General features: G+C 39.3%; 1 protein-coding gene across 7 annotated transcripts in view; it reads right to left on the reverse strand.

The window, feature by feature from the left end:
• Nucleotides 1-651: 651 nt before the first annotated feature.
• GABRB3 (gamma-aminobutyric acid type A receptor subunit beta3) overlaps nucleotides 652-22,215 on the reverse strand; it is a 115,829-nt gene continuing 94,265 nt past the window's right edge. For all 7 annotated transcript variants that reach the window (XM_032679965.1, XM_032679972.1, XM_032679970.1 and 4 more), the window contains 3 exons: nucleotides 21,308-21,460; nucleotides 16,280-16,524; nucleotides 652-4,604 (listed from right to left, as the gene is read on the reverse strand). In XM_032679965.1, the coding sequence (XP_032535856.1) occupies nucleotides 4,254-4,604; nucleotides 16,280-16,524; nucleotides 21,308-21,460 (749 nt within the window). In that variant the 3' untranslated portion in view covers nucleotides 652-4,253. The remainder of the gene's footprint in view (nucleotides 4,605-16,279; nucleotides 16,525-21,307; nucleotides 21,461-22,215) is intronic.

Raw genomic sequence — 22,215 nt, forward strand, 5'->3', positions numbered from 1 at the left:
TGGCAGCTCGTTCCTGCTTTCCAAATTTTCAAGGTATTTTTTTGTTTTGGGGGAAGGAATTGTAGAACTGATGATAAGGTGTCTTTAAAAACCCCTCTTGGAATCTTGTCTGTATCCTAACTCCTAAAAAATAACTTACTAATATTTAGCAATAAGAAGTGTAATGAACACAACAGTCCTGATACAACTAGCATAGCAGGAGAAAGTATCACGTTTGTTTTTTAAATATTTATTACTGATTACTGAAACAAATAAAAAACCACTGTCTTGTTTTGATATCAAAAACTCTTTTGCCTCCTGGGCAGAAGGAAACCAAGGACTTTTTCATATAAAGCACAGAACAAACTTTCTGCTCTTAAATGGCAATGTCCCAGCTTGAAGACAGATTGGTTTGCTATTATGAATCTTGCTAAGTCAGGGGATGCAGTTTTTCCCTCTTCCTTGATCTACTGTGTAAAACATGAGGAAATATAATCATTTAATACTTAAAATATCTTCTGCTACATGTGTAGCAATAAGAAAATTCTTTCTTTTTTCCTATAAAATGTGTAAGACTAACCATTACATGATACTTAGCATGTAATTAAATATTAAAATTTAGCTAAGCAGTCATTACCTTCCCTCCATCCCCAGAAAAAAGAAGCGCAAAAATTCATTAAATCCTTTTTAATAAATTAATATTCGTTCATCAATATTTTCATAAAGCATCTCTTCATCATTCCATTTTACTATTCTTTTTCTTTCACTGCTGAAGAATACCAAAAATACATAGATGTGCCTTAAGCAAAAAGGACTGGGTTTTAGCTTAGCTTATCTTTACAATGATATGAAATTTCTACTGTTTATTGACCCTTTGGGCTATAACAGATGATAGTTCCACTTTTCTTTTTTTTTTTAAAGCCTTTTACAAACAAATGATGTGTAAATGTTATTTATAGTAGTGTTGAGTTACAAAGGAGTTAATTAGCTATGAAATACATAACTCTGGTGTGATTTGATTAAAATTACCATTTTTAGTCTTTAAGCCATTTATGGTTAAAATAATACACTGCAGCTAGCACACAGGGATAAAAGCCAGAAAATGGGAGGTCAAGGCAAACACTGTTCTTAACACATGGGGGGTTGTGTGTGTGTGCATGTGTGTGTCTGTGTGTGCATGTGTGTGTGTGTAAGAAGTCGTGCTGGGACTGAAGGAAGGGAATTGGCAAAAAAAGGCACAAAAATATGTGTGTAAGATGAAGTGCTAACCTTAAGTGTGATTTTCCTGGCTTTTTCAAGTGAAACCAAGGCTTGGATCTGTTCAAGGTTAAAGCTGTTTGTGTCCCATGGAACTCAACTAGACCAGTGAATGCAAAATCTTATGAAAAAAACGAAACGTGCAACTGCCCACTTTTTGCAACAAAAGACAAGGTGGGGAGTGCAGTCCCTGAAAGGGGCTGCAGTAACATCCTGCCCTCCACTTGTGTAAAGGGTAAGAGAGAGAGTCCTCAGAGACTCAGTTCTCTTGCCCATACAGGGTCCTGAAAAATCCACGTTGTCTCTTTGCTCTGGCCAAACAGTAATTTTCCATCTGCTTGGAAATTCTGGTTGAAGCCACTGGAGAATTGATTTCAGTGGGATTTGGAATATACATTTCTATCACAACCAAAAGAAATCACTTCTTATTGAAGATTTCTGCCTGACCACATGATTTCTTAAAGAGCTGGGGCTTGAATAAAAGAGAGAGCTGTCATTAAATCATGAGAGTAGGACCACTCTCTTCTTGAATCCCATTTTCAGGGTAGCTATTTAGGGCACTTACTGGAAGACTTGCTTGGAGATGATTTCAGTAGGGTAATTTTTCTAAAGCAAAGCCTACTATTTATAATTTTTATTAAAATCAGATGGTTTTTTAAAATATATTTTGCTATTAAGATAAAAACTGGGGTAGGTTTTTCAACAATTCTAATATGTACTTTGGGACAGTGTTAATTGTTAGTTACTTTGATTACAATGTTGACAGTGATCTCTATAATCCCTTCACAGTTTGAAGAGCTATTAGCGAGCTTACAATACATTATGGTTTACCAATGGGACTTAATACTGAGGAGCTTTTAAACACCAAGTTTTTCTGCTCCAGCTATACAGGTTCCTTTGAGGCTCTTCATACTGTATAGCTGTCTGCAGATACAGTGCTTAAAAACTGCAGTTCCAGTCACTTTGCACCACTGCCAAGGATGCAGCAGGACTGCGGCGCTGATCCTGCCTACACCAGCAGCTGGGGTTAAGATGACCACTTCCAGCTGGGGATCGCACGGCAGCTTCACTGCAAGGCAACTGTGTGGAGCCCAGTCATGCTCCCAGGTGGAACTGAAACACAGGCTTTGCAAACCAGGTTTATCTCTGCCGAATTTCAGTCCAGAGCAAAGTTTCACAGTTCAGCTGCAAACAGGGTTGGGAACAGTAATGGACTGTAATGGTAGCAACACAAGTATCATTGCTCTACTCACAGATAAATTAAGTACCAGTGAGAACATGGGTCTTTACAGAGCCAAGGTAGCCTTTTGAGTTTCATCCCTTTTTGGTGTTTTTGCTAGATGTGTATCCACACATATTTTCTCCCACAGAAGTCTCTAACTATTATCCAAAGCTCTCTGTCAAAAGATCCCATCGATGTCCAGAGGAATTTCACATGAAGAGAACTGGCAGGGCTAAGCCTGTATTCTGTTCTTTTAAATCTATTTATGCTACTGTATTTCTTGTTATTTGAGAATGTACATGATAGAAACACTGTTTACAAAAAATATATCTTCTTTTCTTTAGAAAGGTTTAGTTCTGATAAATAACAGATTAAGTTTACAGATCTGAAATTGGCATACCTTGACAACTACAATCTACTAGACTGAAAAAAGTTGGAATCCCTGTGAGGGAACAAATTGGGATGAAAACCAAAGGGGTCACATTTACATGGATGATATGTTAGAACATAGTTAATGCTGAAAAAAACCCATACTCCTGTGATCTGTGATGGCAGCACACTACCTTGGTAAGTGTAGGTGTATATACTTTCAGTATATAAATAAAATATGAAAGTGCTCCATTACTGAATCAAAGTATTGGAAGTGCTCTATTTGCTCAACTCTAGAGAATAAAAAGTTATTACATCACAGAAACAAAAATATGACATAACATGCGGTCACAATAGCAAGCACAGGGAAGAAAAATATTGACAAAATATACTTATATGCATATTATGCAAATATATTTTACATTAACATACAATGTTATAAGAATGTTAAATATGAATGCATGTTTAAAAAAGGCTACAGCTAGATGATTTCATGTTGAAATAAATAACCTGAGACATCTTCTATGCTTTCACTGGAATAACAATCTTTAAATCTATAGCAGATGTAGAACACATTGACAGTAGTTGAATTCTCAGCTAAATTATACTAAAAATGTGCTGTTCTCTTTCAAAATGACATGGCAGCTGGAACGAGTCCAAGGGAAGGAAAATGTGCTGTACATTTACAGTACTTACAGAAGATTCATTTCACTGTTGATGGACACTCAAAATGCTTGTTTGAAACATTATAAACCTGTATATGTCTCCAAAGACCTACAACACTCCCATGATCAGCTTGCTTACTGCAGAAGAGAAAGCCAGAGATCATTAAAAATGATGCCCATTCAGAACTGGGAAAAAATGCATTATGATATATATGAACCCAAGAAATTTTAACAAAGAAAAATAAATCTGGCTTGATGAAATAGTTGATGGATCTGAAATATAAATAACTTATTTTAAACTTACCGGTGTAACTACTGCTTTATGATTGGTGAGTAGGGCAGCATTTACAAATGATGTTACTAAATACTGACTTTATTACAGCTGTTTGAAAATTTCTATGACAATCAAAGTTTTGTGGTGATAATATACAACACTTTCTCAAGGCTTGTTGCTTTGACAACATCTGCCTTTTGATTTAAAAAGTTCCTCTGAAGTGCATTCTATGTTGAAGTGTCCATAACCTCAGAATGAATGTGTTCATGTGTGTGTGCATACATATAATTTTGTTTTGCAGTATGTGCTTTAAAGTACACACAATTCTTTGCTACATGTATTCACACATACATGAGTATGGTCTACATAGTAAAAGTTCATATATATATTTTTTAATATATAAATATATATAAATATATATATAAACTCTGCAGGCAAGTAGTATTTCACTTGTTATAACTGAAGTCCTTTAAAAAAACTCAGTCATTCAGTTAACATAGTATAGCCAGTAAATTAAGTTGAAAAGAGAAAATGTGAATGGAAACACCATTCTTGACCATCTGTCAATGGCATTTACATCTGTTAGATCGGGGATTTTTATTTTCAGTTGCGAAGACCTTCTTCGTAAATGGCCCCTCCTGCTATGAGAGCCTGTTCTTTCTGAAGAACGCCTTCCAAAGCTTTCACGATGTGAGCTTTGTTTTCTGTACTGGATTCCTGAGTTGTCAAATGATATAGTTGAATTTCGGGCTTCCGTAACGCTGGTGGTGACCTCGTTGCTTGCCACCTCATTGTGAATTTCAAGCGATGTTAGCAGAATGTTTCCATGGGTGTCCACCTAGAGGGGAAAAATGGATAGATAAATTCTTTCAAAAGACTTGACATCAATCAGCAGAATGCATGTGTACGTAAACCTCCAAACCTATACATGTTTTAAAAAATAATGTGTGAATTTTAAGCATGTGATAATCTTAAAAAAAGTGGCACGACCCAGCTTCTTAAAATGAGGCAAGTTCTTAAATACTTTTACAAACAGGGTTATCATCATACTACCAAATATACAGTACAAAAACATAGTTGGCAAGTCCAACCATTTTCTTCTTCCTCTAAACCAGCCATGTTTTAAAGGATGGTGTAGTTCAGTGAAACCTCTGTATTGGCGATATGGGGAGAGAGTAAGGGATGGATCCTCTCTCTGCTACAGTAGGAAATTAAATTAAACTGGACAAGCTTTTTATTTTTCTATCTGGGATCAAAAGCCAGGTAAAAATAAGTGCCTGTGAAGTTTGATAACAAAAAACAGTTCTGATGCGCTGAACTCTTTGCATTTTACAATCACAGAGCTTATTTACAACTTATCTCCTAAGTTTTTCCTTCCAAAATCATTTGCACAATTTTCCAGTCGTGGCAATGTTTAACTGTGGGGCTTTTCTGCCTGGGTGAGTGATCTTAAAAAGCAATGAACATAGACACAGAAGAAAGCTGCTCAACTGAGGAAATAGGTGGCATTCTTCCCTTCCACCTCCATATCCCAGAGGCAGTAAGTACAGTAAGTACAGGTGAATTTTCAAAATTAAGAAGAAGGTTCTGATCATTTAGTCTTTACAAAACTCTGGGCCAGACTCTCCAGTCCTCCTGAGTAGCCAAAGAGGAGCAGCACAGAGTTGGGTAAGGCTCCTTTGATTCATAAAAACTTCCAGTTCCTGTGAGTGGCACTGATGAGAAGTTCCAAGCAATGCTGTCTTAGTCAGTATTCAGTAGCTTCAGTGGTGGGGCAGCACATTCCCTGTGCCCCACGCCCTGCATGCTGGAGGATGTGCAGACAACGCAGCTGATGCAGGAATCAGCTCCAACTTTTCTGCAAGTTTTGGGGCAAGGAAAATGATGGCTGAAGGTAAAAGAAAGGCTCTGTGCTGGGTACTTTCAGACCATTAACGCACGTGTGGTTCTGTTCAAGAGAATTTAGTTCTCCACGTCAGAAATAGATAGTGAATCATGGAATACAGGATAATTTCCAGTTTTACATATGCAATTTATTCATCCACAAGTCATCCTGCAGTTAATACCATTTTCTAACCTGCCACATTATCTAGCTGTGTTAACTGTGTAGCAGTTGAACATTTCGTCCTGGAAGCATCTGTTCAAAAGTGGTTGTAAAAACAGACTACTGTCAGGGCCTTTTGAAGTTTGCATAGTCATCTGATACCATGTCCTTTGGAAGCTTTGTGTGATGCATTAAAAGTATGCATAGTTATGTGTCTATCCATACGCATTTAACTTTTTTCAGTCTTGTTAAAATTCTGTCAAATGGATATTTCTTTCATCAGTTATTGATGCTTTGGCTTATCTCTTCTCAGGGAAGACATTTATGATAGTATATCAGTAATGCTTTGCCAAGCTGCTGGCAAATGGAAAAAGAATATAAAATGCTATGAATGATATACAAGCAAGTAGAAAAAAAAATCCTAAGGTGTCTAAAAAATCCTGCTGCTGTAGGTCATGGCATATTATGCGGATGAGTGCCTATAAACAAAAATAAGTTACATGAACTAAAATACTTTGGTGGAGAAGCCTCAGTGTTGATTGAGAAGAATTTATTTTCTCCATGGCAGAAACTCTTTGGGTACAAAAGTAAGAGACTGAGGTATGTAGAAAGGAGTTCATGCTGTTGAGCAGGATCTGTAACCAGGGAATAATCAAAAGTGTAAAATATAGCCATGGATATCATCACTACTTATAGTGGTCTCTGAAAAAAAATTATTCAGTTTCCTCTGTTATTTTTTTTCCACAAAGAGGACAAATTATGATCAGGATTTTTTTTTACACGATGCGTAAAATATCTCCACAACCTGTATTTTCCTCATGAAGCTTAAAACTAAATCTCTCATCTGGACCCCCATGGTGTCACATGTCATCTCCCTTCCCACCTCCTCCTAGGTTTTGAGAAATGTCCTCCAGCTTACTAAAAATGCCATAGCAGAGACCGTTTTGCTGGGCTTCACCCTGAGAGCCCTGCTTTTCCCTTGCAGGTCTCTACTGCCTTTCCTTCCACCACCACATATGTCAGCTGCTCTTTCCCTTAGGACTTCCTGATCTCTTCTGATTCTCTCTACTGCTACTTACACACAGGTATCAGCCCTTCCATGGGTACTTTGTCCTACATCAAGCCTGGATTGTTGTGAGCTGTCAGCTGAAAGCTTGTATTATGGAGGGTACACTTACGTATTCAGGCTTCTCCTGCCCAAGGTATTAATTTTATTCCACTTACTTCCTTGCATTGCATAGCCTTCTTCACCTTATCTGCCAACTTTACATGCCACCCTAACATAGCTTCTGCCTTTGATATGCCAGTGATGCTGCCACTTTTCACTGCTTGCCACTGCATCTAGAAATCAACCCAAAAGGTGGTCAAGAAAGTGGCAATGTTTGTGTAAATTCTTTGTCTGAAGATACCATTACATCCTATGAAGCTCCATGATAGCATATATTTTCTCAAAATTTCAAATGAAACATATTTGGAAACATACTTTTGAAATGCATCTCTTTGTTAATGGAGCAACGGGCTTGCATGTCAAATACAAGGAAGGAGCAGATGGAGAGAAGAAGGGGTCTGCAGAAAGTAAATCAGGCTCTGGTCCACAGATACTTTTGAGATTTATTCCCTCAAATTGATTCCTTCAGAGGTTTTGGATAAACCATCTAAGGCCTCAACAACATAAGAGCACTATATGCTAATACTTTGTGACAATCTTAAGGCGATGTCTTGAAGTATGAATACTTAATGCATGTAGCATGTTAAAAAGTATTTGCACATAAACATGACTTCTGAATGATTTAAGCAATGATTTAAATTACTTTGACAAAAGTACACAAGCTCTCTCAATGAATAAAGAAGCAAACCAATAATGGCAGGGTATCCTGTGCAAGTCGATTTACGTTTGCCTGAATATACAGGGAAGGCAAGATCCTCTATGAGTGAACATGAGTGTTGCTCAGTGGCTCCAGGGAAAATGTTACCCCAGGTGTATACATTAAGAAATGCAGTTGAATGGATTACAGTCAGTCATGGCTACACATGAAAAACCAGGCCAATGTCTTTGATAAAACTTAGTTTTACTCCTTAGAGTATAATTTTATCACCTGCCTCAAAAATATCACTGTGTACTGGAAATTCTCCCCAAAATCTTAACACAGGCTTTACTCTGAAACACTCTTATAAACTTGAGAAATAACATTGTGGATTTGGCCAATTTCCCCTCACTCCTTACCACCCTTCTTTAACCAAAATATTTCTCTTCTTTTGACTTCTCTGCCAACCTTGTGCTTCCATTCTTCTTACAGCCGCCTTTCTGCCCACTGTAGCTCCACCTGAAGCCATTCCTTCCCACTTTCCCACTATGGTCTCTTGTTGGTTCTCACATCTCCTCCCCAACACAAGCAAGGGCTGGTTGTTTCCATGGAGTGTTTCCCAGCGAGCTCATCAAAACAGATGAAAACAGCTGAGTACCAAATCATCAATTAATTCCCTGCTGAATCAGCATGGATATAAATATGCTAAACTAGTGCTCTTATTTCAGATTCAATTTTAATCAAATGCCATCCCTCTCATCCCTGAACAACTACAGCTCCTGCACCAGGGTGAAGTGACTGAATCTCACATAATTCCATTTGGAGGCTAACAAGCAGATTCACTTTTGAAAGTTCACCATTTCTGAACTATATATATTACAGTACAAACAAAAAATTTGAAGAGTCCAGCACTCTAATGTCATTACACAAAAATGACCGTAACCCACCTAACTGAAGCCAGAAAGAGAAGAATTTAGATAACATTCACAACGAACCAGGTCCTTGCCCTTGGAGGAACACCACATCACCAACTGGATTGCATGTTATAGGTCCAAAGCTTTAATGCCCTTTAACATCTGGAAAGTCCTGAATTCTTAATTCTACCCAAGATCCAGGCTCATTTAGATGTTAGGTATTCTGTTTTTAAGAAATAAAATACAACAGCTACTATTGAAGACCTTTCACCAGTCAAGATGCTTGGAAAACTTCAGCTTTAATACCAATTTAATACCAATTTGAACACACTTTACTAGGGTCAGGAAACTACAGTAAGGCTTGATTTATTATTAAGTAGTGTCTGCATTGTTTCATTCTGTTTAATATTCCATAAATTTTAAGGACTATGTTACAATAAAATCTCTTTTTCTTCGTAAGTCTTTCACTCTACTACACAAAAAGAAAAAGAGGAAACGTTGTGCTCAAACCCCATAGGTATGTTTAGTAGTTGATCAATCTCAAATTTTTAAATATCATGTAAACACTTCCCATCATGTGCAACATAAGTGCAAATAACATCATGAAAAGCTGTCAGCTGTCTCTGTAGTTAGTCTTGAATTATTTTACACCAAAATTAGTATTCAAGTACATACAGAATCACAGAATATTCTGAGTTAGAAGGCACCCACAAGTATCATCAAAGTCACACTCCTGGCACTGTACACCACAGCCCCAAGTGTGCCTGAGAGCCTTGTCCAAACACTTCCTGAACTCAGACAGGCTTGGTGCTGTGACCACTTCCCTGCGGAGCCTGTTCCAGTCACCAACCACCCTCTGGGTGAAAAATCTTTTCCTAACTTAAACCTCCCTTGCCACAGCTTCAGGTCATTACCTTGGATCCTGTCACTGGTCAAGAGAGAGAATAGATCAGTGCCTGCCCCGCTGTTTCCCCTCAAGAGGAAGTTGTAGACTATGATGAGGTCTCCCCTCAGACTCCTCCAGGCAGAAAAGACCAAGTGACCTCAGCTGCTTCCCCTCAAGGTCCTTTGTAGCCTTCTCTGCCTTGGAGGGAGTCAAGTTTGTATCCTCCCAATTTTGTATCATCTGCAAACATAGTATCCCTTCCAGTCCCGTGTCCAAGAGCACTAGTCTGCAGATGGAGCCCTGCAGAACCCCACTAGTGGCTGGTCCCCAGCCTGAAAGCAACCCCATTCACTCCTTTGTGCCCAATCTGTGAGCCAATTGCTTACTCATTGCATGACGTGTTTATCCAGCTGAATGATCGACATTTTGTCCAGAAGGATACTGTGACAGCTGATATCAAAAGCTTGACTGAAATCCAAAAGATTATATCAACTGGTTTTCCTTGATCATCATCCCACAAAATAGATCTCCACTTGAGATTATAATAAAATGGAAATTATTTTTGGTATAAATTTTAATCTAGGCTCCAGTTACCTGCAATCAGGTGCTTAAAGCTAAATTCATTGACCATATTATGTCCTGGTTATTTTAAAAATAACTTAAAACTGCAAGTAAAGCAAAAATTATACTGCTCTCCTTGAGTCTAAAAACTGATACTTCTCTCATTACCATTTAAATATATTGATATTAATTAATTACCACCAAAAAAATGAAAAAGATAATTATGTTCTATCAGCCTAGTGGATGAGCCCAGGACACCCAGCAGAACTGGGTATAGAAAGATCTTGAAAAACAAAGAAAGTATGAAGAAGAAAACTAACGAGGAACTTCCATATTATTATCACTGTGTACCAACTAATAATGAAGTTTGACAATTAACTTTGATGTATTAGAACAGAGAAAGAAAAGGAAATAAATGCATGGCCCTCCCTTGCGCCGTATTTCACATTGTCTGGACTCTTACAGTCTCTGGGCTGTACTGTGAATTGCACATACAATCCTTCTTACTGTCTCTGGGTTTGAACGATTCATACTTGTGCTAAGTGGCTGCAAAACAAAATTAATACATGTATGATTCTCCCAGTGCACACTGAATGTCCCCATCATAAGCTACAGGATTGTTCCCACAACTTCTTCCCACAAGAACTGTGCTCATCACCCTTGACAGATATATTTCAAAATTTGGCACCTACTCATCACACTCATATTTCAAAAATATCCCACTGCTCAAAACAGTAACGAAAAAAGTATCCAGGAAAGATGAAGATGCACAGGAGAATACTGCCAGCTTTGCTATTCTCGTACTTCCCAATTTAAACTGAGTGATAATTCTGCCACAGCAGCCAAGATATTAATTTTCAGAAAAAAAATCCCACCTATGAGAAGGGTTGCTACAATTAACAATTCTTTAAAAGTGCTAAGTAGATGTAAGTGGCCTGAGCCTCGATTCTCAGTAATGCCTGGCGGGAATCTGCTGCCTTGGCTGACAGTGGAGGTTTGAGCCAGGAATCTCCAGAGCTAAAAAAACATGCAGACGCTGCCTGATGAGAAGATCCTTTTTACAAAGGGTTATATGTTGTTTTTGTTTAATGGAAGCTCTTCCCACATGTCTAACAGCCACGTGGGGGTTGAAACTTGAATGAGCTTGTGTGATAGTTACCCTCCTGATTGATATTCTGGGGCTGAAATTTTGGTCCCACCAAACCAAAAACGTAAATTGCCACAGCTTAAACTAAGAAGCATTATTTTTAGCAGGGGACTGGAACATATCACAGTCTCTGTGGATTGGCCCAGAAGGAGCAATGTCCAAAACACACGCTCACCATCTGCTTATACCGGCAGCCTCTATCACAAGAGTGAAAAACAAGTGAGAATAGGATTGCCTTAGAGCTCTCTCATGCTGATTTAGTTGTAAATTAGGCTGTATCTGAGCCTTACTTAAAAGAAACAATTTATGTATCAAAACTGAAAGTTTTGAGAGCTAAAAATGAAGCCTGGATCTGCCAACACAAGCGAGAGAAACAGAACTAATTTGCAACAATGGTGATCAATTTTCAAGGGAAAACATTTTTAGAGGTCACCCTTTCTCCACAATTTTAATTTCGGCATCAATACCATAGTCAGAAGAACTATTTTATGAAAAATCAAAATTTAGTTCTTCCTTTATCCTAGAGCTTACCCTCATATATGAAGCAGACTATCAAGGTTTTCAAAAAAGAGTTTTCAATCCCAAGCTGGTACATGTATGAAAACTGGTTATACGCACAAAAAAAGCAGCATTCTATGTTTGTCTCCAGTAACTATGGTTTACTGGGATAAGCTGAAACAGTTCAGTGAGGAATACTATTTACAGTACATTATCTGAAATAAAATGTGATGCAAAAGCAGTCAAAAGAAGAGACGGCTAAGTGTGAAATTTTCTTTGTAGTCAGCTGCTGATCCACAGATGAGTCATTCATAAAGGCTCACTCATATTTCATCTCATCAGCAGCTCTGAATCTTCTGAAACCTTTTCCAGATATTCAGTTTAGACAGTCATCATGCCACCTTCAGCAGTGCTACACCCAAGAATACAAGGTAGAGTTTTCCTCTCCCCACTGCTTTTCTTTGTCAACTCTGCAACATGAGGACACTGTCTGTGCCATTTCCATGCTGCCGGAGCTCTTTCTTACACCTGGAGCTATTTGGCTTGTTGGCTTCAACACGCGGACAGAGCCGGACAGCAAACCATAATGGGAGCAGTGAAGCCAACAGGCCGCTCAGCAGGAGCAGCTGGTGGAGCCCTCCTCAACACAGCAAGCCTTAGTGGTATGTATCAGGAATAATTCGGAGAGAACTACCTAAAAGTCTGGCAGTGGTGTGGCACGTCCATAGCAGTAGCAGCAGCAACATGGGGGGTGGCTGTGCCAGTTTTGGCTTTTCAAACCTGTAACTTCTGATGCAGGACCATGCAAATGCATGCATTAGAAAGAAGAGTTACTGAGCATGAAGAGTGACTGCTTTGCAAAGCAATTACCAAATAAAACACAAACATACCCACATCTGTGGGTTTTGTGGTCTAGAACATTTTTGTTACTAAAATGTCCCTTCTCTACAGTGAAATAAGACTAGGAAAGCATGAAAAGCCCTTTTGCTACTATAAGAGGAGTGTTTATAACCAATGCAAAGCACTGTGAGGGCTTCTATGGGGAAATGAACTGCATCTCAGCCCAACGCAATGCAAGAGACACTGCTTCAGCAGCACTCCCAGTCTTGGGAACCGTAAGAGCAAAGCTTGAACTCAGGGCCTGAGCACCAGAAAATATGTTGAGCTACCTCTGTTCTGCTAGTGCTGCCTCCCAACACAAACAAGTGATTTCCACAGCACTGTAGCCCCTCCTGACTCAGGCTAAACCTGACACAGCACAGTTGTCCTGTCACTACTCCCACAAGTTACAACATCTGATGTGGACAATAAATAGACTAATGTTTGTTTGTCTTTGTTTTCATTTGGTTTGATTTGGTTTATGTTTTGCTTTGTTTTTCCAGTGCCCTGAGCTAGCACTCTAAATCAGTGACAGGGAGCTCCAGCACATGGTTCAAATACAAGCAAATTCAATTGCCAAAACAAAACAACAACACAAATCAGTCCAAAATAGCAGTCAGAAATAAACTAATAATAATGCCTTCTTCCAGTTTTATATTTGAACCCTTTACAATCTTCTTTCCAGCACAGCATACACTTTGACAGCCATGAAATAGTGGTGACAACTGCAAAGAGGGCTGCCTGCTTTTAGGCATTCTCTCTTTCTTCAAAAATGTCACTCAGTCCCAAATCACATGAGATTTTGAGTATTTCCCAGGATTAGAACCCTTCCCTTTCTGAATAGAATTACACTCCATGGAAGCCTGAAGCCTCACCAAAATCACAAACTCGATAATTTTACAGAACTTGCACAAAGTAATCTTCATCCACGTTTCTGAGCCACTCTTACTGCGCAGTATGCTCTCCAGTCTGCGAGCCTCTCCCAGAATATCAGCACCCAACTCTAAAGCAAGAAGCAAGCAACTGTTATTTCCAACAAACTCAGTGATTTGCAAGAGCCACCAAAGGAGAGACTGGAAGTTAATCCCTCTTTACTGACCCTGAAGAGGTCTGAACCAAGGTTGTAGAGCTTTCAGATACTGTCTTCCATAGAAGTATGTTCAAAACTTTAGCATAACCATCTGTCCTGCTACATCCATGGATATCTGTACATCATGGTGTGTGGTGGGCATGATCCAGAAGCATGGAAACCATTTTTATTTTCCTGCTTCAGGACTCTAGTGTCTTGAAGCCCTGGTAAACTTTGTCTGAAGTAGATCTGCTAGATGCATTTTCCTAGAGGTGTTCATACTGAAATCAGTGGGACCTCTTACCTGTTCCGACCAAATGCCTCTGCTTTGCATTTGCCAGTGTTTCTGAAATGCGAAATTCAAATCTGACATCCTACATCCACTGAATCTGCATGTTCTGTCTATGCTTTGTTTCAAAGATTTCTGATTAGCTCTATCTAATGTTTCTGTCTGTTCCTGTTGCATGCTGGCACTGCTCCTCTAAAGGCACTGAATCCAGTAACTGCAACAAAGCTGTGTTCACTTTACCAGCTGAGGCCTAGGGATAGAATGTTTTCTACACAGAATGCGACCATACCTCATTGTTTATCCTGTGTCATTTGAACAGTAAATATTCACAGTCAGTATGAGTACATATAGTTCTACAAAGCATACAGAGTTCCCTTTCGCAGCTGGGACTCTAAGGGACAAAGTAACACACTCTTCTTTCAACTCTGGTGTACTGAATTTGTATCCTTATTTCATATAATCATAGAATTGCTTAGGTAGATAAAGACCCCTAAGGTCATCGAGTCTGACTGTTAACCCAGTACTGCCATGTTAACCACTAAACCATGTCCCCAAGTGCCATCTCCATACACCCTCTGAACACTTCCAGGGATGGTGATTCTACCACTTCCTGGGGCAACCTGTTCCAATGCCTGACTCCCTTTTCTGTGAATAAATGTTTCCTAGTATACAGTCTAATCCTCCCTGGTGCAACTTGAGGCCATTAGCTCTCATCCTGTCACTTGTCATGTTGGAGAAGAGACTGACCCCCACTGACTCCTACCACACTACAACCATGTCTCTAAGTGCCACATCCGTATGTCTTTTAAGTATCTCCAGGGATGGTGATTCAATACTTCCCTGGGCAGCCTGTTTCAATGTTTGACAACCGTTTCTGTGAAGAAATTTTTCATTCACGCATGGTTGATATTAAACCAGCAGAAAAATCAGAACAGTTCATGATATTGCTTAGCATGGTCCAGAAACAAAAGAAAAGGCTGTAAGTCAAAAGCAAGGCAAAAAAAAGGGTTGATATATGCTATGAGCAGATCCAGCATATAAAAGTGCTATGAACTGGGTATGAAAAGCTACATTTTCATTAGTTAAGATTGTGATTACTTTGACAATATAGATGAATTGATCTCAAGATAGAAGAGCCACCAGACATGGGGTGATATTGGGCCCATTAACAAGTCCTGTACTGAATTATGTAAATCATTTAAATGGATGAGATTCACCAGATGGTTTCCACTAGGAGATGTGAACCTTAGTGCATACATCTGCATTACCTGCTTGCAGCTAAAATCTATTCCATAGCTTTCAAATCTGATATGCTTTTATTTCCCCATCTGTATTTTTTTATTATTATGACTACTTATTTTTCCAGGAAAGGGAGTTTATTCTTTCTGATATCTTAGTTCTAAGCAGTGCTGCCAATGTGATGAGAATTTGGTTTCATAATATAGTGGACAAAAATGTGTTTATTAGTTCAGAATTTTTTCACAGATATGAGTGCCGATAATTAGGTGTAGTTCTGTATTAAATTTACTATAGCAGACAGAATCATTAGGGTGAAAAAATATAGCTTGAAATTACTTTTATGATACTGGTTTCGATAAAGATAGTAGTTTAGTCTCTGTGAACTCTTCTAATTTATAGCTGATAGAAAAAACAGTCTTACTCAACAGAACTGAATAAAAAAGCCTCACTGGGAGTATTTTAGTCTAAAAAAAAAATGTTCTATTCAAACTGACATGGCTTGTTAACATCATAGACTATTAAATACCTTGCATTTTTCTTCCAGAGATAAAAAAAAAGGTATTCACTGGATGAAGTAATACCCCAGGCAAGGAAATAGGCTGAAGCGTTATCAGCATAGACCTTGCCAATACCATGCTTCAGAAATCAGTCTGAAAGTTTCTCTAGGACTTATACTTTTCTGTTGGTCTTAAATAGCAGCAGATGACAATGCTGCACACAACGTTCAACTATGCTGGCCAATTAATTATCATGGCAGAACTAATCCTTTATCTGTTCTCTCCCATGGTAAATGCATCTGCTCTAACTCAAGTGAGAAAAAGTGTGCTCAGATCTTGGATTCCCCCATGTAGGTACTTCAAATCACAGTTAGATTATACTTGATTTAGACAAATAAATGCCTTTGGAGACCTGAACCTTTATTTTCAGGCTAGCTGCACTCCCACTGTCTTCTTACAGTTACTTGTCATACAGATCATATGTATGACATACTCACTTCCATGTCTGTATACCTAGATGTATTTTTCTATTTTTCTATTTTTCTTGAAACTAAAAATGCCAACATTTGTCCACAAAAAGAAAATGTGGTTGGTGATGTTTTTAAGGAGCCTGTTTGGTTTATTTCATGCCAACAGTCTTCATAATAAAAGAACAGAGACAATATATATAGATTAAGAAACCTACCCGGCTGCCTTCAAATCTTGAGCGATCATTGTTTGCCTTTGTTGTTTTTTCTGCAAGTTTCTTCTGCCTTTGAGGGCCTTTCCCAAAGAAAATATAGTTGACAAAGGCGTATTCAAGTAAGGCCAAGAAGACAAACACAAAACAGCCCATGAGATACATGTCAATGGCTTTAACATATGGAATTTTAGGCAAAGTCTCTCGCAGGTGAGTGTTGATTGTTGTCATTGTCAGCACAGTTGTAATTCCTACACAAAGAAAAAAGAGCATGTCTTAAAACTCCAAGCATGCCATGCTTCAATTTTACTTTCCTTCTTGGCAAATATGCCTTGCCAGTGTGAAGAAGCTTAAAAATTTGTGAAAGATATCTTACAGGTAACATTACTGCAAATGAAAGCAAAATTAAAGCTTGATGCATTATTATTCTGTTACAATTATTTCCTTCATGTGATCAGGGGGAACAGCTAACAAGGGGGTCTGGCACCCTTGCTGTGAGTTAAGGTAGCTTCATGGAAGCCAGTCTAGCTGTACTGGAAATCTCTTCCATGAAGCCAAACAGGAAGAGTGTTCATATAGATGGTGAAAGGCTTCTCCCACACAGATTTAAATTTCTAAGAGTTAAACAGTTGGTTGACCTTGGCCCTGTAAGGCCCCCCCTTTAGCAGATAGAGAGAAATAGGCACCTTTCTATAGCAGTTTATCCCTTCTATTTTAGACATCTATTTCTGGAAGGACAATATATAAGTGGAATTTGATGAGCAGATTGGAGCAGTAGGCTAGTTACAAAGAAAGAAGTGAGGTGAGCAGTGAAAGGCAGATAGGTATGTGCATTTGTGGAAAGAAAAAGGAATGACAGCAGCATTTTTATAGTGACCAACGGGACAGTAATAAAATATCCAGAACAATCTATGAGGTTTTTCAAACCCTCAGTTATTTATCTAAGGATGCACATAGCACCTGAAAATATATTACAGAGCACTGTTTTGAAAATCTGGAAAGAAAAGCGAACTTATTGTCAGTCTGCCTGAATTCACAATAAACTGCAGGATCTGTATCTCTCCTGGAAATTTTATGGGAATCACAAATCACAGGTTGCTGAAAACACTGATTTGTGGAATAAGCCTAGATTTCAAGGCGAGCCATTCTATTAGGTTCCCTCCATTACTATTTTCACTGATTCCATAATTATACCATCAGTTTGTAAGTAATCACTAAAATGCAGGCAGAACAAAAATAAAGGATGAAAGCAAATTGCTACCATATAATAAAGCACAGCTTCTTTTACCTGAAGAGACGGCAATAAAGACAATACAACTCAAAATCAAGCTGTCAGTGTAAACAGTGTCACTCCAGGGAACTCTAGTAGTATCCTATGAGATTCTGTAACATATATTTTGTATATTTAGTAGGTCAGCATCATGTGGTTTTCAGTGCTTTTCCTCTAAGCTGTGAAACAAGTGTGCGTTGATGTCGGATGTTTGCTGATCCAGAAGATTAAGCACAAAGGTGGCTATCACTTACCAAAGGGAAATATATTCCCTGGGAGATCCTGAAACCCTGCAGGCAAATGTCCTTCTGAAGATCAATAATTTATTTTAAAGCGCAGCATCCCTTATGATAAAAAAATAAGATAATCCTGTGATTACAGCCCTTCCCGTAAGTGAGAAATCTAGAGATTATTTTTCTCCTCACTCAAAGGACTCCATTTAGGAACTTCTAAAGCTAACTAGCAAAAAGTTGAGAGGGCAGAATTGATAGGTTTGAACATTTTTCTTGACATCAGCCCTGTATCAGCATCTACTTGCAGTGTCCATACCACGCAGTCTCTGGAATGAGTTGACCTTTGCTCCATACCTCATCTTCACTCTAGAGGCAACTATTTGGTTCAGAGTAGCAAGGGACCAGGGATAGGAGCAAAACATGGAAGTGCACAAACTAGAATCAGGTTCTTGCTGAGAATACAGGCTTCTTGTATGGGTTGAGTAAAAGCTTGTCTCTGTGTCCCAAGAATTGCACAGGGAATGCTTCCTCTAACAAATACCTAGGCCAGCAGGTATACCTTCTCTGTAATGCGCTTTTCAGAGCCAGCTACATACATCCAAAGGTGCTGTATTGCCTTTAATACACTTCATATCAGCTTCAGACTTATAAGGGGGGCTATACAAACAACCTGGGATAAGACCCATGGTACTGAACTTTATTATACAAACAGCACAGACATAATCATCAATGCACTAATTGTTTTTCAGAAGAAACCATTAGATGGATTTTCATCCTCTCAAAAGGACTATCAATCAAAAATAGAACATTTGGTCTCCTGAGCTTGCCTTGTACTCTGTGACTTTTGTTCTAATAGTTGTCTTACAGTACTTGACGAACTTGTGCTACACAGAAATTGGCCACAGGAGACAGTCCTGTTCCTTAAACAAGGAAAAATCTTAGGAACCTATTATAGAAGGGCACGGAATGTCACTGGGTTTGGTAACTTCTGTCTAACCATCTGTTCTCTGAAGTTCTGGCCAGTATGTAAAATCTAGATGCTGACTGATGTGTTTGAAGTGCTCCCCTCACTTGGTCATAGTGTCTCCAGTGGAACTCTGGTGTCCAGTTCATTTATGAATATATCAGAGATGTTTGGACTGTATGTCCCACTTCCTATAAAGCTACTACTTAGCTGCAAGCTGCTGAACACACCTGACCTGCTGAGTGTGTCATGCCAGATTGTATCATGCCCATACTATACCAGCTAATCCACAGTATCTGCAGTAACTGCAGTTAATCTAAAATATCTTCAGCTACCCAAGTTCAGATGCTAGGACATAATATGATGAAGCACAGAGATATAGCTGTCTACCCTGCCTGCTTTGGTCCGTGGTACCTTGGGAGGTATGGGGTACAGAAATGGGAAATCATATAGGCATGGGTAGGAGTCCGGGTTTGCTGTGGTACATTACAGAAAAAGAAGGGAACTAGGGAATATCTTCCTGTTTTAAGAAAATAAAAGAGAACTTCAGGAAGTTAGCACAGACCTAGTGACAAGCTCCGGGTAGGAAGGATGTGCTATTGGGAAGCACAGAATCTGGGACAACATGAGAGGCAGCAGTATTCATAAGGATTTATAGATCCATTTAATCTTCCTTAGCTATAGCTATGCTTGAGTATGCTTCTGTAAAAGATTAAGTATTTGCTGTGAGATATTGTCATAGAATCTGTCCTGGTTCTGGCCAGGACAGGGTTAATTTCTGCAGTAGCCAGGAGGGGGCATGGTTAGAACCAGAAGGTTATTCTATACCACTCACTGCTGGGGGGTGGGGGGAAGGGATTCTTTTTCCAGAAGGAAGGGCTCTCTCTGGGTTGGGGTGGGGTGGGTGCAGTTGGGTCGCGAGTTCCCCAGTGAGCATTTCTGCATGTGAATCAATCTCTCTTTGTACACTTTTGTTATTAATATCGTTGTTGTTATTAATTTTATTTTCTCATTGCTGTTTTTATCTCAACCCGTGATCTTTGCCTTCTGTACCTCCAGTTCTCCTCTCCAGCCATCCACAGTAGAAGGAGGAGGCGGAAGTGAGCAGCATCATGGTTTTCGTGGTAGCACCAAATTGGAGAATACCATTCCTAAACCATGACAGAATCACCAAACGGTTTGGCTTAGAAGGGACCTTAAAGACCACCTAATTCCAACCCTGCTGTCACCTTTCATTAGATCAGGTTGCTCAAACACACTTCCAACCCGGCCTTGAACACTTCCACTACTTCTCTGGGCAACCTGTTCCAGAACCTCACCACCCTCACAGACAAGAATATCCTCCTAATTTAAATCTACTCTCTTTCAGCTTGAAGACATTCCCCCTTGTCCTATCACTACATGACCTGGTACAAAGACTCTCCCCAGCTCTCTTGTAGGCCCCCTTCACATACTGAAAGGTGCCATAAGGCCTCTCTGGAGCCTTCTGTTCTCCAAGCTAAACAAACCCAGCTCTCTTGGCCTGCCTGGAGAGGTGCTCCAGTCCCCTGATCATCTCTGTGTCCCTCTGGACTCACTTCAACAAGTCCACAACCATCTTATGCTGGGGATCCCAGAGCTGGATGCAGTACTCCAGGTAGGGTCTCATAAGAGTGGAGCAGAAGGACAGAATCACCTTCCTCAAACCTGCTGGTCACACTGCTTTTGATGCGCCCAGGATACGGGTGGCTTTGGGGACTGCAAGCGCACATTGTAGGGTCATGTCAAGCTTCTCATCAACCAACACCACTAAGCCCTTCTCCTCAGGGCTGCTCTCAATCCATTCTCCCCCCAGCCTGTACTTGTGCTTGAGATTGCCTGACCCATATGCAGGACCATTGACTTGGCCTTGTTGAACTTCATGTGGGTCCACCCCTCAAGCTTGTCAAGGTCCCTCTGAATAGCATGTCAACAGCACAATTTTCTAGTCACCTTCCCTTATTTAAAGGATCCTTTGATCTGAAAAGGTCTTGGACAGGGATCACCAACCTGTACCAAATCCATGTTTTTCTGTCATGAGATAAATGGCATTTTAGGCTTCATAAACACGCACTTAACCTACCATTTATTCTGAGGGTTAGCTGGAGTGTTATAACTGATGTGCCCCTGTGTGCTGAACTAGCAATGGTTCTTGAAGTCTGTTCCTGCCAGCGTCAGTTAAAAAACCCAGGACCTCAGGAAGAGGCTTGGAGCCACATTTGTCTTCCCACGCTGAGCTGGACTACAAGCCCACGCTCAAGTATGACTGTGGGGCTGGTCTCCTAGATGAAGTTACTGACAACAACATTAACTTTGATGAGAACAAGTCTAGGACCTGTACGAGCAGCTCATGTCAAGAGATTTAGTGGTAGCTTCATTCTTGCATGCAGGGGAAAACTCATCACTTTTGAAGCAATACTGGATGACATGATTTTGACGTAAATTATTCTGGAATATCAAAACACTGACATCACACTGTAGTTTTTAACAACCTCTGAAGGCTACATTCAGTATGACATTTTAATGTCCCACTCATTCTTAGCACATACCAAGGGCAACTCTTGCTGCTGATGCATCATAATTGATCCAGAATGACACCCATGATAAAATGGTAATCAGTATGGAGGGCATGTAGGTTTGAAGAATAAAGTATCCAATATTTCTCTTCAACCTGAAGCTCAGTGAGAGTCTTGGATAGGCACCTGAGGAAAGAGAGGGGAAAACAGCATTTTTTATACTGAAGAAAAGACACTTGTGGATAGTTGCCTTCGGTTTCTGCAGAAACTAAAGCATGCACATTTTATGAGTTAATATGACATCTGCAGAACGCTACAGAAAACATCTTCACTGTATTACTCATTGGCATTAAAAGAAGCTTTTCAGTGAATATAGTGATGTCCAAGTAAGTTGTATTTGGGAAGAGACAGAATAAGTTACTTTGGATTACTGAACAGATGGGTGAGCACTGGTTAATTTTTAAAAACGAACGTTTAGGTCTCCAAGTAAAATGCTTATCCAAGTACAGTTTTCTGTATAGCATTTATATTGAGAGGATTAGTAATGTGCATACTTTTTTATTTACAGTGAAGAGTTCGTGAGATGAGACTTCTTAATTACATTTGAACTATGAGAAACATGCTACATGTGGTGTTAAAAATAAATTGTAATGAATCCCAGTGAGGAAAAGACTTCAGACCAGATCCTCTAACATCCATGAGAGCCAGACAAAATTTTTCTTCCAAAAATATTTCAAGCAAAAAAAAGTTGAATTTATATGTGTGTGCGTGTGTATACATACAGGATTCATGGATTGTTACAAATGGAGCAAATAAATAATGAAAAAATTAAGAGCCTCAATGTCAATGCTTCAAACAAAACATCTTATTACTTAACTTCAAATTGGTGTACATCGAAATTGGTGTTAATCTTACTGAATATATTTTATATATTTAGAAAT

This window comes from Chiroxiphia lanceolata, chromosome 2 (genome assembly GCF_009829145.1).
Source record: "Chiroxiphia lanceolata isolate bChiLan1 chromosome 2, bChiLan1.pri, whole genome shotgun sequence".
Lineage (NCBI taxonomy): Eukaryota > Metazoa > Chordata > Aves > Passeriformes > Pipridae > Chiroxiphia > Chiroxiphia lanceolata.